The sequence below is a fragment of the Ursus americanus genome, chromosome 26 (genome assembly GCF_024610735.1).
Source record: "Ursus americanus isolate L20-20 chromosome 26, mUrsAme1.1.p, whole genome shotgun sequence".
Classification (NCBI taxonomy): Eukaryota; Metazoa; Chordata; class Mammalia; order Carnivora; family Ursidae; genus Ursus; species Ursus americanus.
Window position 1 is genome coordinate 40,214,690 of NC_142152.1, and position 24,034 is coordinate 40,238,723.

At 53.1% G+C, this 24,034-nt stretch overlaps 1 protein-coding gene across 1 annotated transcript in view; it reads right to left on the reverse strand.

Annotated features, from left to right (window-relative positions):
* BCL11B (BCL11 transcription factor B) overlaps positions 1-24,034 on the reverse strand; it is a 93,580-nt gene that overhangs the window by 51,377 nt on the left and 18,169 nt on the right. The window contains exon 3 of the mRNA XM_045775419.2: positions 1,432-1,644. Coding sequence (XP_045631375.2) covers positions 1,432-1,644 — 213 coding nt within the window. The remainder of the gene's footprint in view (positions 1-1,431; positions 1,645-24,034) is intronic.

The following is a 24,034-nucleotide window of genomic DNA, read 5'->3' on the forward strand; positions in this document are numbered from 1 at the left end:
AACTTGACCGAGTCTAGTCGGAAACACTCAGGCTGATCTCTGATAGCGCGACCCCCCGCGTGGCTGCAAGAGCTGCGGCACTAATTACAGGAAGCCAGGAGAGCAGGGCAAGCACCCGGACGAAGCAGACATCCCTCGCTCAGAAGCAGAGATCACAGCACAGCCCGACAGAGCTGGGAGGGGAGCCCCAATCACCCTGGGCGCTCAGGCAGCCCTGGGCAAGGAGTGGGTTTCTTGGCCCGCAGCGCCAACTCCTTCCCGGACAATTTTCGTCTTTGTTTTGTGCATTCAAGGCATTAGCCCAGTACCTAGGACGCCACCATACGCCACGGCAGGAGCTGCTGAAGGCTACAGGCCACGCCACCAGCAGGAAGGTCTAGGAGGCTCTTGTGCCCGGAGCTGGGGCCATCTGTGGCCCTCTGCAGAGCTGTGGCTCCACCAGGGACTGTCCCTTGGGACAGCTTCAATTAAAGCAAAACCTGTCCCAGAAAAATAGTTTTCCCTTCACTACTCAAATCAAGAGAAAGCCTGCAAGGTGCCCAGTGACAAAGCTGGGACAAACTGAATCGGCCCCAGCTCTGCGCCCCCCCCACCTCCTTTCCTGGCCCCTGCCCAGAAGCCAGACCTCGGGGTGCTCACCACCACCTGTGTGGGTGTCAGCCTCCTGGCACCAGGCCCTGAGCAGGAGAGGCTGGGATGGGAGGCCTGTGCCCACAAATCCAAGGACCCCAGGCCACAGCAGGAGTTTGGGCTGTGTTTGGGAAAGAGGTGGGGGGCGCTGTGCTGTGGCTACCCGTCCGCCCACCTGTATGATGGGCAGACAGACCTGCAGAGAGGCACACAGTAGGGATGAGCATGGCCCCACCCCACAGGCACCCCACAAGGCTTCACCTCCTCCCATGGCCACAGCTGAAAGTCTCCTTCAGAGTGACTTTTTTGTCTCAAAGTTAATAGGCAACACATTCTGGCAAAGAGAAACTCAGCATTTTGGACGGCTCCGGCGATGTGCACAGACGACCAGGGAGTCTTCCCCCCAGTGCTGTCTTCAGGGTGGGGGGCAGTGACTGGGGTGGGGGGGATGGCAGTGGCGAGGGCAGAAGAAAACCTCGGATGTTAAGTGTTATCCAATTAAGCTTTAGCTAAACAGCCCAAAGAGACGAAATTTGGAAGCTGGAGGAATGCATTCTGGGAGTGAGACACTCAGAACGGGCCGAGGCGTCGGAGGACCTCCTGACCGATCAGGACAGGGGCACATTGACGTGCTTCACCACTTCCCCTGTGCCCCCCAAAATGCCTTTAGGGGTGGGACTGCACATCCTCCCTGGGGCCCCACCTTGCCCGGCCCACCTGGGAGAGGCAGCCGCCAGCTTGGCCCAGGGCACACCCCGCCATCCCTGGGAGCCCGCCCCCCCCACCGCGGCCGTCTGTTACCTGACAACTGACACTGGCATCCAAAGGGAGCCTCCGTCTGACCCTCACCCTGAGTCCCGTCACCCGAGACTGGGCGCGCGCTGCAGCACGGCAGGGGGAAGCAGGGCGGCAGAGCGCCCAGGGTGCGCAGAGGTGGAGTGATCACGGATGAGTGAGGGTGGGAGGAGGCAGCTATGGGGGCCGTCGCTGGCAGCTGGGCAGGCCTGCACGGCCCTGGAGAAAAAACAATAAAAAAGACTGGTCAGTCGGGCCCTGGACCGTACAAGGGACCCGGGGTGTGGGACAGGGGCCCAGGGCAGAGGGCTGCAGGCCACCCTTCCAGAGTGGGAGGCCCCGGGGTGCCAGGCCCGGCAGGGAAGGCGACCGGGCACAAGCAGGGGGCAAGAGGCCAGGGAATTGGGTGGGGGGCCTCATGGGGTCCTCCTTCCACAGCTGCCAGGATGGGCTGTCTTGGGACCAGACTCCCATCCCTGGAGGGGCCAAAAGAGCTTGTCAGGACCCCTGCACCCAGGAAGCCCCCCCACCCACCATGTGGAGGCTTCTGGAGTGTTCTGGAGCTGGCTCCCTTTGGGGATTCATTCCCAAAAACCTGGGCCACCCCCCACTCTGGAGGAGCTGGGAAGCTCCAAGCCACCACTGTCTGCGATATCAGGATGGGCTGTTTGTACAGGCCTTGGACACCTCCGTCTACCTCTGAGCACCTGGGCACTGGTTAACCTGCAGCCTGGCAGACGGCCAGCTGGTGTCTCTCTCCAGCCCACGGTCGTCCTCAGCAACCTGGGCATCAAGCACACAGCACATAAGCCCCAGGGCCTTTCAGAAGGCTTTGAACACCCCTCCCCAAGAAAAACCTGGCACTGCCCAGCACCCCTCTTCACGCCTCAGGCCAGCTTGGGGCGCCTCCCCCATCTGACAGCCAGGACGCAGGGCCAGGAGCTCTCTTGCCTCCGCCCAGCCCCACGGCTCGCCTCGACTCCCCAGCAAGGCCTGCGTTTGATTTGGCCGTTTATCTTAAATGGCTAAGAGACCACCAGGGCAAGAATCTGTGTGAAGCCCTTGCCAAAACCACAAGTGAAGAAGCCCAAATTCCCTGGGTAAATAATTGAGCGGGGAAGCATCAGAGAGACAAAAAGAAAACACCAACAACATGAGGGCAGCCGGGCCCCCGGCCGGCTCCGCCAAGGAGGCCACCCGACGCCGCTCACCACCCCACACGGGCCTGTAGGGTGGGGGTCTGCCCACCTCGGGGCCCCACAAGGGATTCCCCCACCCGGGAGAGGCACGGGGCCCCACCAGCCCACTTCCGGCCAGGATCCCATCCCAGCCCCCCTCCTAAGTGAGCTTCCCAACACGCGCATGGGGCAGGGCCTGGGAGACCCACTGCACAGACCGCCAGACTGACATCGTGCCCACAGCCCCCACCAAACCCGGGCCGCTTGGCTCCAGAACCAGGGCCCTTTCGCTCTGGCACCTGCCTCTACAAATCGTGTGTTATCCTGGGCCTTTGAGAAGACCTGCAAATGTCCTGCCAAGAAGCCAAAGGCAGGTGGCTCCTCTGCACTACTGAAGACCTCAGACAAGGCGAGGTCAGGGCCAGGGGGCACTGCTGAGTCCATGACGGCCCCAGAGGGAGGGCAAGGCCAATGACCCCACACAGTGCCCACCACAGATTCAGTGCTGGCCCCCATGGCACCTGAGGCCAGTGTCCCCTGCCTCCTCCTGGAAGCCTGCCCTGGCCCGTCCTAGCCTAAACCCCTCCCCCAGCAGCAGACACTGCGCATTCAGTCCTGTCTACCTGCACCTGCCTTCACACGGTGGAAGGCTCCTGACACGGCTTTGCACTGAGCACCTACCACAATAGGCAGTACGTCTCCAATACCTCACTCAGCTGGGAAATCCATCCCCCATCCCATAGGGACACTGAGGCTCACAGAGATCTGGGACTTGAACCCAGCTGTGTCTCCAAAGCCTGGATATGCTGGGCTTCCCCCTCAAGCTGCAGCTGGGGTGAAGTGACCAGGACATCCTAGGATGCTGAGAAGGGCCATGTAGTGTAGAGGGAAGCCGGAGGGTCCTTGGGCTCTGTCGGGCCATGGGGAGACTGAAAAAGAGCAAATCTAGGCCCCCAGGTTCTGGGTGAAACCATGACACAGCCACCACCATTTACCATGGCTGAGAAAGAGTGACAGGAGTGCCCAGGACTGCCCAAGCAGAAAGGGAACAGAACCTCTGTCTCCAAAGTTGGGAGGAAGGGCCTAAGGGCAGGTCTAGCCACACCCCTCTCCTTCTGGAAAGGTCAGGCTTAGGCCAGAGTCTGTACAGGCAAAGTCATCCCCCAACTCAGGTAGAGCTGGGGGGCCAAGCTGCCCCCAGGAGGGGCTTCCATATGCCCCATTAAGAATTCCAACCTCACTGAAGACCACCTGCTCCCGGGACTGGCTCAGTGGGGGCAGGGGAGGCGGCAACAAGAGTGAGAGGCTTCTAATCCTATGCTGCCCACAGAGGACATTCTGTTGCTCTCAGAAGACCTCTGCCCTGGGAGATCCCTCCCTCCACCCCAGCAGCTAACTCAAGGGTGGGACTCCAGGAAACCTCTCCTGAAGCTAGGGCAAAAGCAGAAGACAATGCTAGAAGCCACCTACCATAAGACTACAGCAAATGTCCAGAGTTGGCAAATCATAGAGACAGAAGGTAGACAAGTGCTTGCAGGGGCCGGGGGCGGGGGAGTGAAGGCTAATGGGGATGCGGTTTCTCCCCGGGGTGGTGAGAATGTTCTGGAATTAGGCAGGGGTGGTGATGGTTGCGCAACACTGCGAAGACACTCCAAACCACTAACCGTACACCTTCAAGTGGTTAAAAGGGCAAAGTCCAAGGTGAGGACTGTCTGGCCTCAGCACCCATCCCAGGCCACGTCTCAAGCCCTTGCCCATTCAAGTGCAGGCAGGAAATCGAGAATACACTCGACAGAGCCCTTGAGGCCTGGTGACAACAGGCTGACACACATAGAGGAAGGCCGAGCTCAGACACAGGCCCGGAGCCTGAGGCCTGGGCCCAATCCCCTCTGCCATTTCCTGGCCATGTGACCCAGGGTGAGTCACTTTCTCAGAGCCCCGCCCTTAAAGGAAGGTCAGGACAGGCCTGGCCAGAGCCTGGCTTCCAGGGAACACTCACCGAATGGCCACTACCATCCATTCATTTTCCACTCTGGAACTTTTCCTGCTCCCTCCCCAGAGCCTGGCAGGGAATGCCTGTCCGGTGTTCTGGGCTCTCGAAGGCACCTGACAAAGCCCTGCAAGATACTCTTTTAAAAATGATTTCTTTTGAGGTCTAGGTGGGTTCCCCTCTGGACTTGGAACAGCACCCGAGGTCTGTGGCACAGGGACACCAAGACGCCATCTCAGCTTTACGCAGGATCCAGGTGGCTTAAAAATAAAACCCTGGCTGGCTCGACTCCTTATCATGGAAGTTGGCTTTCACGAGGGAAAAAGAAACAATGAACACATATATCATATCATTTAAGGCCAGCAGCCTTCCCAGGAGTAGGTCCTCCCTTCTCACGAATGAGGAAACTGAGGCTCACAGGGGTTAGAATGTTACTCTATGCCTCCAGTTCAAAGAGGCACAAAAAAGTCCAAAAATAAGATCCCTGAAATGTTTCTTAAGCTCCAAGTCAGGGTACAAGGTAGTTTTCACTGCATCCATTCTGAGGGTGTCTGTAACCTGTCTCCTTTCTGGAGGGGCCCTGAGATGTTCCTGCTTCATCCTCACACATGCGCACTACCCCTGAGAGCACGCCCACACCCACTGGCGAGTAGACACACACAAAAAAAAAGCGCCTGGAAAAGCCCCAGCCTGGTGGTGAGGGGAACGTGCACCTTTCCCAATGCTGGATCCTTGGGCGCCCCTCCCACATGGGAGGGTTACAGATTCCTAGCTGGCGAGAGGAGCTCTGGAATACGCTGTACTGGAGATGTAGATTTTTCTCCCTACTGGTGCTTTTCAATTGATACATTTTTTAAGCCAAGAACTCCTACTGATAGTGCAAAAATGAGTCATAGATCAAGGAGGGAGACAGACAGGGAGCGAGCGCTTGTGAGTGAGGGCCACTGGCAAGGAAACCTGACAATCCCCGCGTCCCCTCCCCCCATGCCAAGACATTAATTCTCACAAGTCGGAGAAAATTACTATGCATGAATGCAAAAAGCATGATCAGGAGTAATTAACATGGCTTCATATGCAAATTTTATTAATGCAGAAGTACAAAGTCATTATGCAAATGAAACTTACGTCAACTCTCTTGACAAATATTCATCTCTGAGGCTCAAGTTTCTCCCTTTTTATTTATTTATTTAATTCTTCTCTCCCCCACCCTTTTTTCCCGTTTTTTTTTTTTTTAAGAGGTGGGGGGTGCTGGTGACCGCTTGGGTAGCAGCAGCAAGCCAAGAGGACTGTTTGACAAGTTTGCAAAGTTGTTTTTCAACCAGAGAAATTTATTCTTGCATTGTTGATTTTTTTTTTTTTTTTTTTTTTTGGTTGTTGGCAGGTACAAGACAGCTTATAGGAGAAGAGGAAAAAATAAAAAAAAAATAAAAAAATAAAAAAAAGCTCTGGGCAGCAGGCAGCCAATCAAAACGCCAGAGCCTGTAATGAGGGCGATTGATGGCTGTTTGGCTTTTACTGCAGGGTAATGAACTAGAATCCAGTCTGAGGAGGGGGGGAAATATGAATATTCATGAGACTGTGCTCCTGCCTTTGATGATTAAAGAAATTTTTAATATTCAAATAAGCGCTTGCCAAGTGATTAACAAAGAGCATGCACGCAGAAATATGGAAATGGGAGCTGGGAAAGATTTGAGAGGCGAACAGACTGCTGGGAAGGCCACCCCAAATTTCATAAACAAGATCGGCAGATAACCCAATTCGCACACGGGCAAATAAAACCATTTCTTTCGGATCGCTTAAATATTTTGCCAGCTACTTTGTCTTAAGGATGATAAAAATGCTACGTATTAAGGGGGGAGGGGGGACAGACAGAGAGAGGAACCGCATGAAGTCAGATGCACTGCTCCTGCGCTTCGGAGTCTCTCCCAATTCCAGTCCCCCTCCCCCAACCCCGACGGGAAATCAGGACTCTTTTTCCGGTTTGCTAGAGAGAGGATGGAGGGAAGCCAGCTCAGACTTGAAAGCTCAATGCTGGAGGTTCAGGCCTGCCTGCTTTGGGGCACCCGCCGCGTGGCGGTGGCACGACCCGGGCTGCCACGTCACGACGCATGGTCATTTGTTGCTTCCAGGCTGGCCCAAAGGCCCAGAGATGGTGGCCCACGCTATGTCTGTGGGGCAGGAGGTGGTGATCCTTGTAACCTGCAATCTAGAGAGCTCGGGGCCTCCTCCAGACTCCGGCCCTGGTCAAAACACAGAAAGAAGGTGGCCGCAGGGAATGACAGGGGCACACACATCTTGAGAAGTTGAAAGGCCTCAGACTTCGGCATGGGGCCTGGCCTGGGCATCTTCGGGGCCACAAGGAGAGGGCGCCACCGATCCCGCAGGCCTCATTGGCTGTGCTCTAGGGCCGCATGCTCGTATTTTAACAGCTCCACCACGGGTTCACATTGAAGCACATAATAACAGTATTAGCTGGTAAAATGATCCTGCAGTTAAAATACATCTAATTAGCAGCCGATGACATCCATTCTGGCAATTTCCTATTTGAAAGAAGTGGAGTGCCACCTTAAATGAGACAGGCAGTGGGTACTCACCCAACAAGACCTAGCTTTCCCAGCATTTGTCTCTCTCTCTCCCTCTCTCTCTCCTTTTTGGGGGGAGGGGGTTGGCTGAGATGGCACGAATAGGGAAGGATTCTGAGCAGCCTTCTTTGTTACTCAATTTCCGAGCTACGGGTCTGGGGGAGGGGGCCCCCAGAAAATAAATTCCCTCACTCCACAGGTATTATTTCGTCTTCTTCATTTTTAATCACGGAGGTGTGGTAACCAGCAAAGGCCAGAACTTGTTTTCCATTTCATTATAAAATACATCACCATCATCACCAACAACAAAGCAGAAAGGGAATCCAAGCACATATGTGAACACCATAAGTCATCGTGAAAACCTGCAAGGTCAGGACAGGTCCCCCAAGACAGGCCAAGAGAGCTGGTGGGTGTGCACATGGCTCAGCTCAGTGCAGCAGAGCATCTGGGGGATCTAGAAATTCTCTGTCGGGAGCTCAGACTGCCAAGTCCCACCTCCCACTTCTGGATTCTCCTAAGCCAGGCGAGTCTGAGCGCCCATCATGGCTCTCAGGTTCTTGCTGCAATGGGTTTGAGTTTGGGGGTGCATGTGTTGGTGTCCTTTAAAAGAGGAGCAACAAAAAGGGCAAATGAGGTCTCACAAGGGTTTGCACAGCTGTGTTTAAAGACATCCTTCAGGGCCATCACAGAGGAGCCATAAAAATAAAGCTCCAGCCAGGCCTTTACTCAGGCTTCCTGCTGAAAACAGCAGCCCTTTCACAGGCCAGGAGGGTCGGGATTCCTTCCGATGCAGGTAAGAAGGCCTGCCTGGCTTCCCTTATCACTGCCCAGACGTGGCTGGACCTAGAGAGGGCCACTGCAGGGTTCCAGGCAGCAGGGAGAAGGGTGGGCTTGCCAGGGGCCTCCAGGAACATCTCTGGGCTTGAGGTCGGGCCAACTGCCGCTTCCCCAGTGACCATCCAGAGTGGTCACAATGCCGTCACAACCCTTTGGGGCCACCGGGGCACCAAGAAGCCTTGGCCACGTAGAGGAGGCAAGAAGCACATCCCTCCCAGCACCCAAGCCAGGCCACCTTCTGCCTCGCACCTCCCCCTTCACGCTCCCGAGATCTGTCACAGTGAATCACCACTTCAACTATTTTTGCTCTCCAGCATGCTACACATTGAATGCATCCCCGAAAAGGGAAAGGCAAGGCAAGGAACGATCATCCCCCCCCCACACACACAACAATGCTACCCAAACCGGTTTCCCTCCTTCCACCGAGGCTTAGAAAGGGAACATCGTCCCAGCCACTGCATCTTGAAGTTAGAAGCAGGCACACAGGCCCATCCCACCGTCAGGTCCAAAAGCACCTGTTTCAATGGCTGCCAACCACAATTTCCTCAAGATTCGAGGCGCTGAAGTACTCTGGGGCAGCACCCCGAGCCAAGGAGTGGCGAGGTTACATCACAAACTCCAAAACCTTCTATGGCCCTTCCAAAAGGCCCAGTGAGGAAGCGCAGGAAATGTCAGGTGCTACTGGGAAGGAAGGATGTGTCTGAATCGTGTTCTGCAAGCTCTTCAGGCTAAGCTGACCGAGTGCTCGGGCTGACCAGTCCACCCCCGAAGCGGGCATCTGCAGGGGAAAACGTGCAGCTTCAACTCTTTTGCTCATCATTCAGGGAAATCCCTGGAGCCCTCTCAGCTGCTGGAATGCAAATAAACCGCAATCACTGGTCCCCTGGCCGGGCGCTGAGGCCTATGCACCACGGCTTTGGGATGCACACAGGAACACAGATGTGAGTCCTCTGGGGTGACCTCAGCAGTCAGGGTCCACCAAATTGGGGCCCACCCTCCTGGAATGGGCAGGCCTGGGGACAACAGAAGGTGAAACCATGTGTGTCACCAGTTAGAAAAATGTGTGCCTGCACATCTATTATACAGAGATGATACATATATGCGTACACACACATACATGCAAATAGCAGCAATGTGGACACGTTCAAATGTCTGCATTCATACCCCGGAATCTACAGAGGCCAAGGACAAACAGGAGTTAACAGAGTCTCTGAATCTCACCAGTAAAAACAGCTGGCCAATCCCTAGCAGAGAAATTCCCCCTTTTCCCCTGATTCAGGTTTTCTGATCAGAAGCTGGGCCGCCGCTGCAATCTTCGGCAGCTTGTGTCCTAGAACACAATTTACCCAAGATCCTTCAATCACCTTCTGTCATGTTGCATCAGGAGTTTCTAACAGGATAGTACAAGTAACTTCAGGAAGCACCCCTGGACACAAAGTGCAGTCCATAAACTGAAGGAAGAAGCTGGATAAGTCATTTGGATTCCGAACATGAAGAACTGGGGCCTTGGGGTCAGGACTCTGCCCCGTTCCCAAAAGGCACTTGTGGCCAGACTCCCATGACCACCTTGGCCAGGCGTCATGGACACTCCCCATGGAATGCATTAATTTAGAGCTGGTGGGGGACAGGGATGGACCACAGTCAAGACAGAAGCCACATGTCACATGAGGGAAATATACCACGAGGTGACTCCTCAGATTTGGTGCCTACACTGAGTTTTAAACTAAGGACACTTTTTTTCCCCCCATCAGCATCCACTGTGCCTGACATCTGAGGAATGACCTGGAAATACTGAATCCTGACACTTGTTAAAAATCTGGTCCTCTATAGAACATGTTTAAAAACTGGGGAGTTCAGAAAGTTGCTGCGGTTTGCAAGCCCCACAAACTCCAACACTAAGTCTGGCTCAGCCCCCATGCACAGAGAGCACAGCGTAGTAAATACAAGTGGGAGGTCTGAACTCTTAGGATCCCAGAGAATTGAGAATGAAAACAACGCAGCACAGCCAATAAAAAGAACATCAAGAAAACAGAGTGCCCAGGAAGGAGGTTATTGCCAGGACTCAAGCCAGAGGCAGCCAGGGAAAGGGACAGCAGTCCCAGGTGCGGATGGGGCTGTGGCTACGAGGGATGTGGGCAGCATCAGCCTCTATCAAGATGGGGCTATAAAATCCCTACCTGCCCAGTGGGGGAACATGCAACTACAAAGGCCAGCAGGGTGGGTTTCTTGGTTTTTAGACGGAAAGACATTTAACTTGGTCAGTAGGTCAGAAGAAAGGAAGGAAGGAAGGAAGGAAGGAAGGAAGGAAGGAAGGAAGGAAGGAAGGAAGGAAGAAGGAAGGAAGGGGAGAGGGAGAGAGAGAGGAAGAAAGAGAAAAGAAAAGAAAAGAGAAAAGAAAAGAAAAGAAAAAGAAAGAAAGAGAAAGAAAGAAAGAAAGAAAGAGAAAAAGAAAAAGAAGGAAAGGGGAGGAAGGAAAGGAGGGAGGAAGGAAAGGGAAGGAAGGAAAGGAGGGAGGAAGGAAGGGAGATCAAATTGCAGAAAAGGGGTCACTGCTGTAATTCAAATGCATTTTGGGGTTTTAGTTGCATTGCTAGAGTTACATGCAATGGATTGCCACTATCGCAATAAAAATATCCAGCTCTCCCCTGGCTTTTGTTGTTGATGGAGTCTTTTTTCTGTGCTTTTTCATTCTATTTACCTCCTACTAATGGACCTATAGAACACTGAGGTGCGTTGCCTCGCATCACATAAGAACATCTTTCTGTGGCCTCTTTATGTTTCCAAGCCAAGTCTGAAATGTCACTGACTAAAACACTGAGCAGGCCTGTAATTACTTTCAACAAAGTAGCTCCTTTAAGGGAGTTTTCTGCATGTAGATGGCATGTAATATACATATGGTGAGCCTTCCTTTCAGCATGCGTAGCGTTTGACGGCTACAATCACAAATTTTCTTCTAAGGGAGCAGTTCGGACAGCCACCTTCTTCCTTAGTTTTTGACATGAAATCCATTTTCATCTCTTAACACACCGACGGTGAGGTACAGTGTGTGCACAACAAAATCTGTAAAAATTAACACTTCGCGGATTAATTGAATAAAGGCTGTGAGCACATGAACACGGGGAACGCTGCTCCCTCGGATTCAGTCTAGCCACACTCCCGGCGCCGCTGCCACTGACACAGGGCTTTACATCAGCTGAGGTTTATACCGCTATTTAATGTAATTAAAGAAACCGGTAGCACCGTCCTCCGTGGAAATATCGTTTCTATTGCTGGGTATTCCCATTAGAAATTGGGGGAAATCAGAGCACACGGACTTTGATTTTGTTGTAATTTTTTTTTCGCTTGGCTGTCTTTGAAACAGAGCCGATGTGCTGGGCCTCAGACGGAGCCCACTGCAGAAACCCCGCAAAGATTGCCCGATAAGACAAGCCTAGGCTCCTGGCAGGAGCGCCCGGTGTTTGTCATTTTTTTGTTTTTGTTTTTGAAACTGCTAAATATATATATATTTTTTCTTAATCTGCTGTCTATATTCAGCTGTAATTCTCTGCCTAGCAAACAGCGGCACATCATGACAATGACTTTTCAGATACCACCCCCCTCCTGCCCCCCCAAACAACGCTATGGATAAAGACAGGGAGGAAGGGAGGGGTCTCCCTGGCTGCTCTTCTATATAAACAATGATAGTGTGGCTGGGATCCCAGCAAGCTCCAAACCCAGATCGGGACTAGAATCTAACTGTAACCTCAGAGGAAGAGCGCAGAGCAGGCTCTGCTCACAAGGCCTCGGAAATGAAACACGCAGAACCAACCAGAAAAAGAGAGAAACAAAATCTTTACACCACATCGTCCAAAATGGCAGAGAAAATCAAGTCTTGGGGCTGAAGGGAAGGGAGCCTGACTCCGCTAGCTCTCCCGGCCCGGCCCGAGGCAGCCTCTCCTCCTCTGAAGGCTGCCTCCTGCCCTTGAAGCCGCCAAGTGCAAACAAAAGTGAGACACGTCTCTAACCCTGCTCAGCGCGTGTCCCTGTGCCACGGGGACAACGGCGTGGGGTTGGTTTTTTTTTTTCCTTCCCTAAGTGCATTTTAATACTCTTCTACATCCTAATTTCTTTGGGGGGAAGAAAAAAAAATCAGTGTCACTAAAAAAACGTCACTCTGTTTTGCAAAATCCAGCAGCTTCCTTGGCAGCGAGAGAGGCTGGCTGGCATTATCCCCTCATTTGACAAAACTACTATTTCTGGGCATGTGCTCAAAAACAGGTAGGAAGCAAATGCTGAGAAATAAGGAAGTAAAAACAGGCAACAGATTTTTCACTACCAAGAACGCCAAGCGTAAACACGATTTATTTAGCTGTGTTGAACGTGTCTGTCCTCCACGCAACTAGGAGCCCACTTGGGTTGAAGGAAGAGTGGGGAGGAGGAGACAGGAAGAGGGAGCAGGGGGACAACGGGGACAGAGAGAAGAGGCGGGCAGCTCTGTACAAGGACTTCCTGAACGGTTCCGTTCAGTTTTACGAGAACAAGAATCTTCTGCCCCAAAATACACGCATGTGTCAAAAGAAGGCCACACTAATCTGCCGGTTAATTAACGAGCCGCCACTAACAAAGATAGATAGAAGACCCAGCTCACGCAAACAATATTGACATGGGCGTCGCGCGATCTCCTTGCCCACTTCCCTTGCTTTTTTGCAAACCCCAGGCTGGGGCTGGGACAGGCACCGAGGCCCCTCAGGTTGGGGGGTTCCGAGCTTCCAAGTCCAGATACGGGGGAGAGGGGGAAGTATCCCTGCCCATCCTCACATGGCCACGTGGAACGCCTGAGATCTGTATTCAATTAAGGAGCACCAGACAGCTTCTGGCTCCTTGCCTACACCAACGCAGGCTGTGGGTATCTGCTGTGCCCCCCACCCCACCCGGGCTCTAATGCCAGGGAACAAGGGCTCTATCAAGCCCCCGCGGAGAAGGCAGAGTGCCACACTCCCCCACCCCAACCCCCAAACTCAAGCCTGAGGTTTTGGCCCTGCCGGGGTGAACCAACCAAATACATAAAGCAAGCATCTGTATTTTCTAACTAGCAACACTAAACCGGAGGTTTCAGGCCCTGCCAGGGGTAATTCCTTTTAAAAATCTAATTCAGGTTCACTCAGCATTGGCTGGAAAAAAGGAACCAAGCCTCATCAAAAGAAAAACAACACAAAAGTAAGATGGAGTCCCGAAAGGACAGTTGGGGCCTCCCATTTCCCCAGTGAAGGTGCCATTTCAGAGCAGCCAGCTGTGCACTCCGGGGGCATAAATGCCCAGTTTTGTTAGCTTTAAGAGGTGGCCGCCAAAAAAAGGGAGAATTTCCTCACCAGCCTGCACTGAGTTCCTTCCTCATCTGCATCTAACAAGACCGTGCACTTAAAGACAGCCTGCTGTATGCATTCCTCCCCACCCCCAAGTCTACACCCCCTCTGCCCAGATCCTGTGGGGGGCCAGACACCAAATGTCAGTAAAGATACCTTTTCTGGTAGATTCGGGTTAAGAGTAACAGCAAACCCACTCCATAGTAAGATTTTGAATCACGTGACAGTCCCCAACACTAAGGAAGAGCTGGGGTGGTGTGGAGTGTCAGTCCCCCAAAATGAAAGGGAATGGGGGAGAGGTATTTCCAACTGGTATTATGTTACTAGATTGAAAATTCAAGTCCTCCCCCTTGGACTCCCCACTAAAGCCCCTAATTCTTCCCCCTTGCATTGACAAGGACACACTAAACAAGTAGTTATTTGATTCCTCTCCCTTTTGCAAATTAGTCACCCTGCCCCCGTGGACTAAACAATAAGAGTCTATGCTTTTATGATGTCTTTGAAATAAGCAATTACTTCACTCCTGCAGAATGATTTGTTTTCATATCTGGACAGTGGCAGGAGTGTAAACAATTGGACATCCCCATTTTATAGATGAGGAAACTGAGACATACCCGGGGCTGTTTAGGAACAAACACATCGGAGACTGTGTGAACACCTTCAACAAACAAGGTGGCCCCGAATGCTCCAGTGGCAACAAAATATTGATGGGAAGGCTAACCAGGGTTCAGGTGCTGCTCTGGGAGGCCACACTTCTAGAAAAATCCTACAAGAAAATCTAGATTTCTCAAAGTAATGAAACGGAGGGTGCTTAACTGTATCTCCAAAGGAGGCCTCCCCAGGATCCCTCTGGAAAACAATTTCACTGGTATTTCAACACAATCCAGCTGACAAAATCCCCCGTTCCCAAGCAAATCACCCACACGTGGCTCTGAACAGAGCAAGGCAGGTGACCTGTACCCTGCAGACTAGTGACTCAGAACACCACAGGGCAACGCAAAGCAGCCCACCCTGCCACTCGGACACAAAATGGTGTATGTGTCCTCCCAAGGCGCGAGAGCACCCAGGGGGGCTGCAGAATCCTTCTTCAAGGAGGATTCTGGCCAAGAAACTACCACTGCTCTGCCGCAAGCCTTAACCTAAAACTAGAGGGAGAAATCCCCCACAATTTTTATCACTGTTGAGCCGTCAAAATAAAGAAAGCAGAGGTTAAGTTGGCTTCCTCCTTCTCGGTGTCATAGACATTAAGTCAGCCAACCACACGGTTACCTGTCTTTCAAGCCAAACATGAACAATTCCCCCCCATAAGTACCCTGATTCCAAAAATCCTAAAATTTATGACATCCCTCTTCAGGAACTGCAGAGACCTAGGCTGGGGCCCCTCAAACACACACACATAATTAGTGTTTCAGCCATCGTTCTTTCTGCAAAGGAATCCAGTAACATAAATATTAATCAAACACGAGAATCTGCCTTTCCAGTCTTGGACCATTATGAGTGCCGGATTGTGATCTTTACCCGTATTTACAGATATTCAAAGGCAGATTCTATCTTGTTAGAACTGTTATAAATGGACGTCTGAGAAATCAACGAGCAAGTTCAGGCAGATATGAAAACCTTCCTGTCCAGGACTGCCAGCAGCTTTGAGTTCCCAAGTGTTGAATTTGTTACCTTTTCCATAGGCCTTTCAAAAAAATAAATTGACGAATGCCTTCAGATTCCTCTAGAAGAAAAGCTAGCTGCTCAAAGTTCGGGTTAGCTAAATCTCAGATTTTCTTAAGATCAACTCTTACTCTAAATGCCAGGAAGGCATTGTTTACAAAATACTTTAGCCTTTGACAGCACAGAAAGTGCAATATTCTGTTATGATTTGGGTCAGCCCAAATCATAAATAAATATGTATATGTATATATATATATTTTTTTTTAATTACCTTGACTCTTGTTACAGCAAATATATTCTGTGTGGTTCAGACCTATTTCTGAATAATGGAAAATAGAGACGTGGCTCCAATTCTAGCCTAGAAAAGCTGTCACAGTGAAGGTAAACTTTTAATCTTCTATAGGCAAACAGCATACATTTTTATTTCTGGAGTAACAGCTTTGGGAAAATGTTTGAACATTTTCTTAAGAGCTTTGCGGTAAATACATTGGGCGTCCAACCACTGCTTTTCTGAGTCTTTAAGGGTCTGTTGGAGTGCTTTAAACAATTGGAGGCCAATTTTTAAGAAGCAAAAATAAAGAGAGACTCCTAGCAAGGTGACCATTTGCATACAAATTCTCTTTGGGGGGGTTATTGTAAGAGAAGTCGGGCTGGAAGAAGGACTGACATTAATTCCCTGTAATTCCACGAGGCTTTGTGTCCCACTCTAGTAGAGGGTTCCATTCCCACACAATTGGGAAAACACTTTTGTTCTTGAGTGTTTTAAAATCCCAGCCCCCAGGAATTCCCTCTAGAAAAGCAGGCTCCCTCTCCTCTCCCCGCCCCCCCACTCCGGGGAGGGGAAAAAAAAAAAAGAACCCTACAAAGAAAACCACTTTGGGACGGGACTGTTTGCCCAGGATGGACACAAAATGCACAAAGGAACTCTTTGAGGCTCCCTCCAAACGGGCCTCACCTGGATCCGGGGAACTGCCGGGCTGTGTCGGGCCAAGGTGGGCTGATGCCGGGCTCGGTCGGGCGCGACCCTTTCAGAGCTCTCGCGGCGGGGCGAAGAGGGGATCCCCGGGCGCCCCCAGGACCCAAAACAAACGCCCAGGAAGGAACGCCGCCCCAGGGAGGAGCCCCGCCCCTCCCGCGCTGATTTTGAGGATGGGGCCACTGGCAGGAGTTTTCAGGGGTCCAGAAATGCAATTCTCCACGCCCGGGAAGGTCACTAGTGCGGGCGCTCGCCTGGGGGTCGGGGAGGGGAGGGCGGGTGGAGGAGGGGCGGACCCGAGCTCACAAAGGGGCCCCAGGCCGGCGGGCTCCCCGCCCTTGACCTTGGGTCTCCGCCTCCATCCATCTCCGCCGGCTGCTAGGGAAGGGGGCTGGCCCGTGGCCAAGGGCGAGCTCGCCGGACTGCTGCGGGGCTGGGGGCCGACAGGGGGCCGCCAGGGGCGGGGGAAAGGGGCTCGGGATAAAAAAAAAAAAAAAAACACTCGAGGGCTGCAGAATGCTCCGAGGAAACCTGCGTTCCAACTCCCCCGGCTCCTTCGGGAGCCGGGTCCCGGGGAAACTCGGTCTCACTGCACGCCTCCCGCCCCCCAAAAGCAAAAGTTGCAGGAATGCACCGAGGAAGCCCCCTCCCCTGGGCTAACCCTACGACTAGCCTGCTCCCCGCCCCCCTCGAACCCGGGCCGAGAGGGGGAGGGGAGCTGCCACCGGAGGAAGAAAGAAGCGCGCCTCTTTGGCGAGGCCAGACGCGGGCAGGGTCAGCTGCGCCTCCCTCCGCCCGCCCCTCACCGCCCCGCTCGGGCAGCTGGCCCATTAAGTCCCCGAATTATGCATGGGCCTGGAGCCCCCTCGGCCCTCCCGCCCCAGGAAGACACAATCAACGTGCGCGGCGGGCCTGGGTTGGGAAAGCAGGAGAGACGTGGCGGATGGTCTCCTGGCCGCGCGCCCCAGGGCGCAGGCTGGAGAGGCCCCGGGCGAGTCGGCAACACCCGCTGCCTGGAGGGGACCAGGGGCGCCCAAAGGCCGGGGAGCAGCTCCTGGGAACCTCCGGCGGGACCGTAGCCGGAGGGGTGGGGGGGTCGGCACCGACCGCAGAGGAGGCCCCCGGTGCAATCACGGAGTTGCCAGAGTGTCCGCCTGTTTCCGTGCGGGGTCCGGGAGGTGCGGGCTGCCGCGCGCCCCCGCCTGAGCTCTGCATCACACGCCTTGGGAAAGGCCATTATGCGCCTGGGCTTGGTAGTGAGGGGAGACTTATGGACCCCAACCTTGGAGCCCCCGGGGGCGGAGCCTGAAGTCCCCGGCGGGCGTGGCAGGAGGAGTTCTGCCCCTGCCCCCTCCCACGTGGGAGGGGATGATTTGCTAGGGGTGGCACCGTCGGGGGGGAGGGGAGGAGGTCGGGAAGGGGGGAGGGTCGCAGGAGATCCGGGAAGGGGGCAAGATGAGTCTTGCAAGTTGCAACCGTCGGGGCACACGGGAAATTGCATTAGTGGTGAGGCAGGTGGCGCCCGGTTTCATGGGAGTGGGAGAAAAAGTACAGTCTCAGAGCTGGCAGGATTTTGATGTCCGTCTCTCCCCCCGCCCCATCGTCTTAGAATGCGCGGAGACCAGACCGGAGACCCTAGGCGCTCAGCAGACCCCGGGGTCTCGCGTCCCCACAGAACGCCATTGTCGGTGTTCGGGACCCCGTGCTCCGGACAGCAAGCCCTGGACCCTGGAGTGTGGAACTTGTTTGCTGTCTTGGGCCCCGTTCGTTTCTGGAAATGAGTTAGTTCCCTCTCTCTTTTCCTTCCCCTCCAAAGCAAAGGCCAGGTCAGGAAAATTACATACCACTTTTTCCCAGCGAATAAAGGCTCCTCCTTTGCAGGGAAAGTTTTACAAGCCAGTGATGTCAATGATGCAAGGAGAAGACCACACTGTTTAGGTTTCTTAATTGGCTGGCTTTGAACTCTTGGTGGGAGGGGGAAAGAATCCACTCTGGCTCCTTGGAGAACTTAGTTTTGTGGGGTCTACCAACCTCAAATCTTTTAGCCCGTTGCTGGGGTAGGAAGGGGTCATCAAAGGTTTGTCCTGTTTCTCTTTAAGGGAAACAAAGAACTCTAGATGGTTGTTAGTCACTGAGCCCAGGACAGACATTCCCTGGCCCCCAGCCTCAAGGGAGGACCCCCAAACTCAGCGGGGGGACTACACTCCCCAGATGCCACGTTCTACCAGCAAAATCTTTAAAACAACGCCAGTGCTTTCTCCACTACTTTCAAGGATTCCTTTGGTACCTGAAGTCAGGAAAGCAGAAATGGGCATTCTGGACACTGCCAGGTTGGACAGATGTCCTCACTGGAGCTTCATCACAGTACAGGCACTGGGGCTGTCAGGTGGCAAGGCTCTGTTCACAGGGTTGATCTTGGATGGGCGCTGACCCACACACACCTGTGCACCTTGGAGTCTGGCTTTATCTGCTTGCATCTAAGGCTGTGTCCACACATGCAGCCTGAAGGCAAAGGAAGCTGTTGGGGTACTCAGCTCCCCCCCCCTCCCCGGGAATCAACAGCCCTGAACAAATATTGTCTTGGCTTGGAGAACTAGCTGGCTGTCCTGGGCTGGGGGGTTCACCCTGCCCTTAGCAGTGCATCTGAATAGCTGCCTTCTCATCTCCACACCGGGAATGGGGGGTTCTGACTTCTCACCTCCCACAAAAGGTCACTTTGTTAATATTCTTCCACCTCAAAGAGCCTGGGGTCCCAGTTTTCATGCTAGTGGGAGCAGCAGGCAGCCACTTTCCCAGACCCATCTCTCATCAAGTGCTCACACCTCTCCCCGCCAGACCTCCCCCTCATACACTCATCCCCACACCCTCAGCACAGACTCCTCCTTCCTGAGCCATCCCATCCTCCCACCCCCACCTCCAGATCAAAACCAGCAGACCAGCAGGAGGAGGACTCTAAGGAAACCCACTGAAAAAATAAAAATGAAACCTAGAAGCCTTGCCTTCTCCAGAAAGGCCTCCTGGTCCCTGGGTCCAGCTAGGGATGGGGGGGGGTATCTCTAAGTCCTGATCACACCCTGCCATCTGGAGCTCCACCCTGGACTTAATTTGGGCAAGGCTTACACCCCTACCCCCTTAGGTCACTGGTTACCACCTAGCAGTGCCTGGGTCAGAGTGCATTTCCATTTCATGCGGGCTGAGGTTCATATAATTCGGGAGGTCCTCTTTTAACAACAACAAAAAAAAATACCAAACCACATCTACAACATTAGGGGCAGTGCCTGGAAGAGGCACAGGAGGGGCCCTGAGCCTAAACTCTGCACCAAATCTTCCCAGGGGAATCTTCACGGCTTGAAGCAGAAAGAGACCGTTTATCCTTTAGTATGATAGTTTTCATTTCAGCCACCAATTTCTTCAAAGAACATTTATTTCCTAAACCCAAGATGTAACAAATGAGGGAGTCAGTTGGGCCGCTGGGTGGGAGGAGGATTTAGGTAGGAAGCTGGAGCTTACCCCCCACCCCCCCTGCTGGGTTCTTGCAGCTGTTGGAAACCACTGGTAGCTCCTTCTCCTATTTCAGCTCAGGAAGCTCGGGCCCAAAGAGGGGGAGGGTCTGCTCAAGGTCACACAGCCTGTCAGCCACAGGGCCTAGACAGCACCCCAGGTCTTTGGCCAGAGGCCACCACGCCTGCCCCTCCCCACCCTGCATTCAGTAGGCCCAGCTGCCTCCGACCACCTGACCCAACTGGGTTGGAGTGCGCTCCTAACAAGATACTAAATCCACAGATGTGTAGGACAGGTGGAGGTCCACCGTCCTGCTTCCTTCAGCTCACACTAGACTCCAGGTCCCATCATGGCGCTTCACCCTCAGAGAAGAAACCATTCGTGGCCCGGCCAGGAGCAGAAGCGGCCTGTGCCAGCCCCAGTTAAAGAGCCACAGGATGCCCTGGGCCTGGGCTCCCCGTGAAGGTCACCGGCTGGAAATCAGGAGCCTAGGGTCTCAGCACAACTGTGCCGCCGACTCACAGGGTAAGTATGTGAGGCTCTTAACCTCTCTTGGTTTCCTCATCAACAAAATGAAAGTAAGAACTGATTTAGCACCTTTCATGGGGCGGAGCCAGTGGATGGGAGCTTAGGATGAAATACGACACCCCCCCCCCCCCCACAACAGCAACACTGCCTCGCCACAGGAAAGAGCATGATTGCTGGAGTTCACAGCCCGGGCCCCAGTCACCAGCTGTGTGACCCTGGGCAAGTGATTTAACGTCTCTGAGCTTCAGTTTCCTCTTTCGTAATGTGGGCTTAATATCAGAATCTACCTCATGGAGGTGTTAGGAGGGTTCAATCAATGAATAGCTGCAAAGCCTTTCAAACAGTGAATGGTACAGAGTTAGTCCTAATAAGTATGTGCTCAGTTAAAAACCCAAATATGAAAACTCAATCTTTTTGTTTCCTCAGTGAAAAGATAAACCCAAGGGCGCAGGGGTGACCGGCAGGCTGCCCTATTTATATAGTTTACTGACACAGGGCTCCCTCCTAACAGACTCTATAGCTAGTGGTTACGCATTAGTCAGGCATGAAAATGAGCACGCACAAAAAAAGGCCGGCTGTCAAGTGCCTAATAAAAAAGTTAAGCCGACTGCTAACTATTTACTGTCAAACTAAAAACCTAATCATAATGATAACAGAGGCTCAGAGTTGGTTTATCTCCCCCACCTGGGAGCCCCGTGCCCTTCCCTCACTCTCTTCCCTAACTTCCCGTCCTCCTTTCTGAACTGCTTCTGGAAGCATGGAACCACCTCTATGAATCACAGCTAACAGGGGCTCCAAACCTAAAGAAAACCTACTAAGGAAAAAATTTTTAAAAATTACCCTGTAGCTGACTAGTATTTTTTGTCTTCTTTTCAATTCAATAGAACTTTCCATTACAATGCAGTGTTACAGTCGCACTGGGTAGCTGCTGGCACTGTGCGATGGTTTGTACAGTGTACATCATACCTTCAGTCTCTCCTCTCCCCGGGAGGCCAACAGGGCAGGGACTGCTCACCCCCGCTTACGGGTCAGGACACTGGGGCTCTGCCAGGGGAAACGGCTCGCCTTGAGTCACGGAACCGGGCAGCCTGGTGTGGCAAAATGGGCGCCTGACTCAAGATAATTGGGGTATGGACTCAGCCCCGCCAGTAACCAGTTATATACGCTCAGGTAAGAATGGGAAGAGATCCTTAGCAAGGAGATCCTTCCAGCTCAGGCCAGGAGGCCAGAATCCCCACATGGATTCCTCCAGTGGTTCTCTATTATTAATACTAGCTAACGATCCACAGGGACCTAATATAGGAATGCGTTGTCTAAATCAAACCTTGTAACAAGCCTGAAAGGTAAGAAAGATTATCTCCATTCTACAGGCAATGGGGACTTGGAAAGGTGAACAACTGGCTGAAGGTCATACAACAGGTCATTGGCAAACCCAAAATCCCAGCCCAGATCCATCCATCTGAATTCATGTCTTATTGCTTTCTAACCCACCACCCACCTCTCCAAAACCTTCACGAGAAAGCACTGGCAACTCTATGGGGAGGCTACCCACAGACTGTGGGTCAAGGCCTCTGGGGGCCTGAGGGCTCCAGGCCATATCTGCAGGGTCATACCTAAGACGGCTTCAAAGATCACCTTGGCCCGGGTCTGGAGGTATTGCCTGCCCCCACGGGCTGGGCCAGCCAGGCAGAGTTAGACTACCCCTCCCTAAAAGCCTCCATTCCCTGTGCCATCTGAGGAAGCCAGGCAGACCAGAGTCTGACTCCACCTTGCTGTGTGATCTTGGGCAAGTCCCTTAACCTCTCTGAGCCTTAGCTCAAAGTGGGGTTAGAAAATATCTATTTCAAAGTGGGGTTAGAGATATCTGTTTCAAGGTTGGTATCTATTTCAAGATGAGATAAACCAAGAAAAACACCTAAGCACAATGTGGGTTACCAGGTAGGCCCCCTCTTCCCCACCACCTGCGAGCCCTGCCCCAGCTGTGGGGTCAGCCCTACAACACCCAGCCCCAGGACCATGTCTCTCAGACAGGACACTCCACTATTCCTTGGTGCAGACAGAACTAATAATTAGCTGTCACGATTTAATAATACAAAAAAGATAATCCACGCTACAACACACATGGATTTAACCAATCTTAATTTGGAGGCAAGATAACAACTCTAAATATATCAAATGCAAGTTTTTAAAGACAACCTGCAAGTGGGGTTTATCTCCAGTTTCCAGCACAAGCAAGTTATTTAGTTTCTTCCACTGGCCAAACTAATATTCTCTTTTTCACATTTATTTTATTTATTTTTTAAAGTCTGAAATGCACATTTGCTGAGCAGCATGTAAATCCTCCGGCTGATCAGAAGCCCTTTTCTCCAACATATTTTGCCTAGGGATGGGTCACTGCGACCCCAAACCAAACCCCCTGTCTGTGCTCTGCCTATTACTCAGGCCACCCCCGCCCCCGCCTCCAGGCGCACCCCGACTCTTCCTAGGTTCCAGACGAAGACGTGCAGAGCGGGTGGGGCCATCGCAGCAGGGAACTGCCTGCCACTTCCACCCCAGGGGGATCTGCCACCTCCTGTCACCCGCTGCCTGTCTCCCGCATTTCTCCAGAAATCTGACATTTGGGGCTTGGAGGGGGAGGAAGGAGGACAAAAAGGCAAAAGGCAAACGTATGACTGACAGCTGATGGCTCACTCCTCCGGTTATAGCTTCATTTGGTTATGGAAGGGGTGATAACACGCGAAAACGAATTACCTGTGATCAAGAGCCTTCCCTCCAGTGGCTATAAAATGGGGATTCTAAGGAGGAATCGGTGGAAATGGCTGAGAGAGACATCCGAGGTAAGTTCTCAAGACTCTGACCGAGAAGCCAACACCTCGTGCTGCCAAGCGGGGTCCACACTCTCTTAAAAGCTTTTCAAGAAGCTTCCACATCTCAGCCATCTGGCTGCAGCCGGACCCTGGGCTAGATGGGTGCTCTCTGGGTCTCATCGCTGTTCATTTTCGCCATAGGACTGACAAGTGGGGACAGATGAGGAAACTGAGGCCCAGAAAAGTAGGCGGGCACGGGAATTGCACCCCGACCGACCGACACAAAAGCCCATGCTCCTTTGATTTCCCCAGGCTCCTCCCCAGAGGGACCCACCCTCAGACCGGCCACCATAGGACAGTAACAACATGACCAAAGATGGCTGGGGCAGGGGGGCACCCGACAGTTGTTCTGTCGTCGTTTCTGATGGTGGAGTTCTCTGAAGCCAATGGAACTTTCTCCGCCGGTTACTGGAAGAGCTACGCTAGCTACGCTCCCAGCGGGAAATGACGAAGCTGGGGAAACAGCACCAGAAGGGACGACGGTGCTCATCTCTGCAGCGGGCAGCCCGTGCTCCAGGCCGGCACGCATCATTTAAACACCACAGTTACTGTTAGGTGCATTCCCCGTACGAGGACACTGCAGCTCAGGAGGTCGGGTCACATGGCCCAAGGCTGGCAGGTGGCATGGTAGGGCTCAGAAGTGCACTGGGTCCCTTCCCACGTGGCAGCACGCAGCCTCCCTGGCGCGGGCATCAAACCCCAAACACCCCCAGCCCCCTTCTCCCCACCCCTCCTCAAGACACCCATCCCACATAATGGCTCAGAGACTGCTGTTCTTTGCAAACCCATCTCACCTCCCCCCCACACAAACACTAAGCTTGGCTACTCCCATCTCCCCCAGCTCTGCCAGAAGTGGGAGAATGCAGTGAGAAGGGGGCTTAGCAAAGGTAAAAAATTCCTATATAGGCAGACCTGAGTCAGACCTCCAGTCCAGAGCTCCCGCCTTGGCTCAGCTCCCCCTGTCTGTCCCCAGATGGGCCTCAGACACAGGCACCATGGCCCTGTTCTGCCCACAGCACACGGCAAAAGCACAGGGCCCCGGGCCTCAACCGCACACATCAAGGGCAGGGCTACTACTGCTCACACTTGGGCCATGTCTCCCAAGGGGGAAAGAGCAGCAGCCCAGATGGCTGTCCTCCCACCATG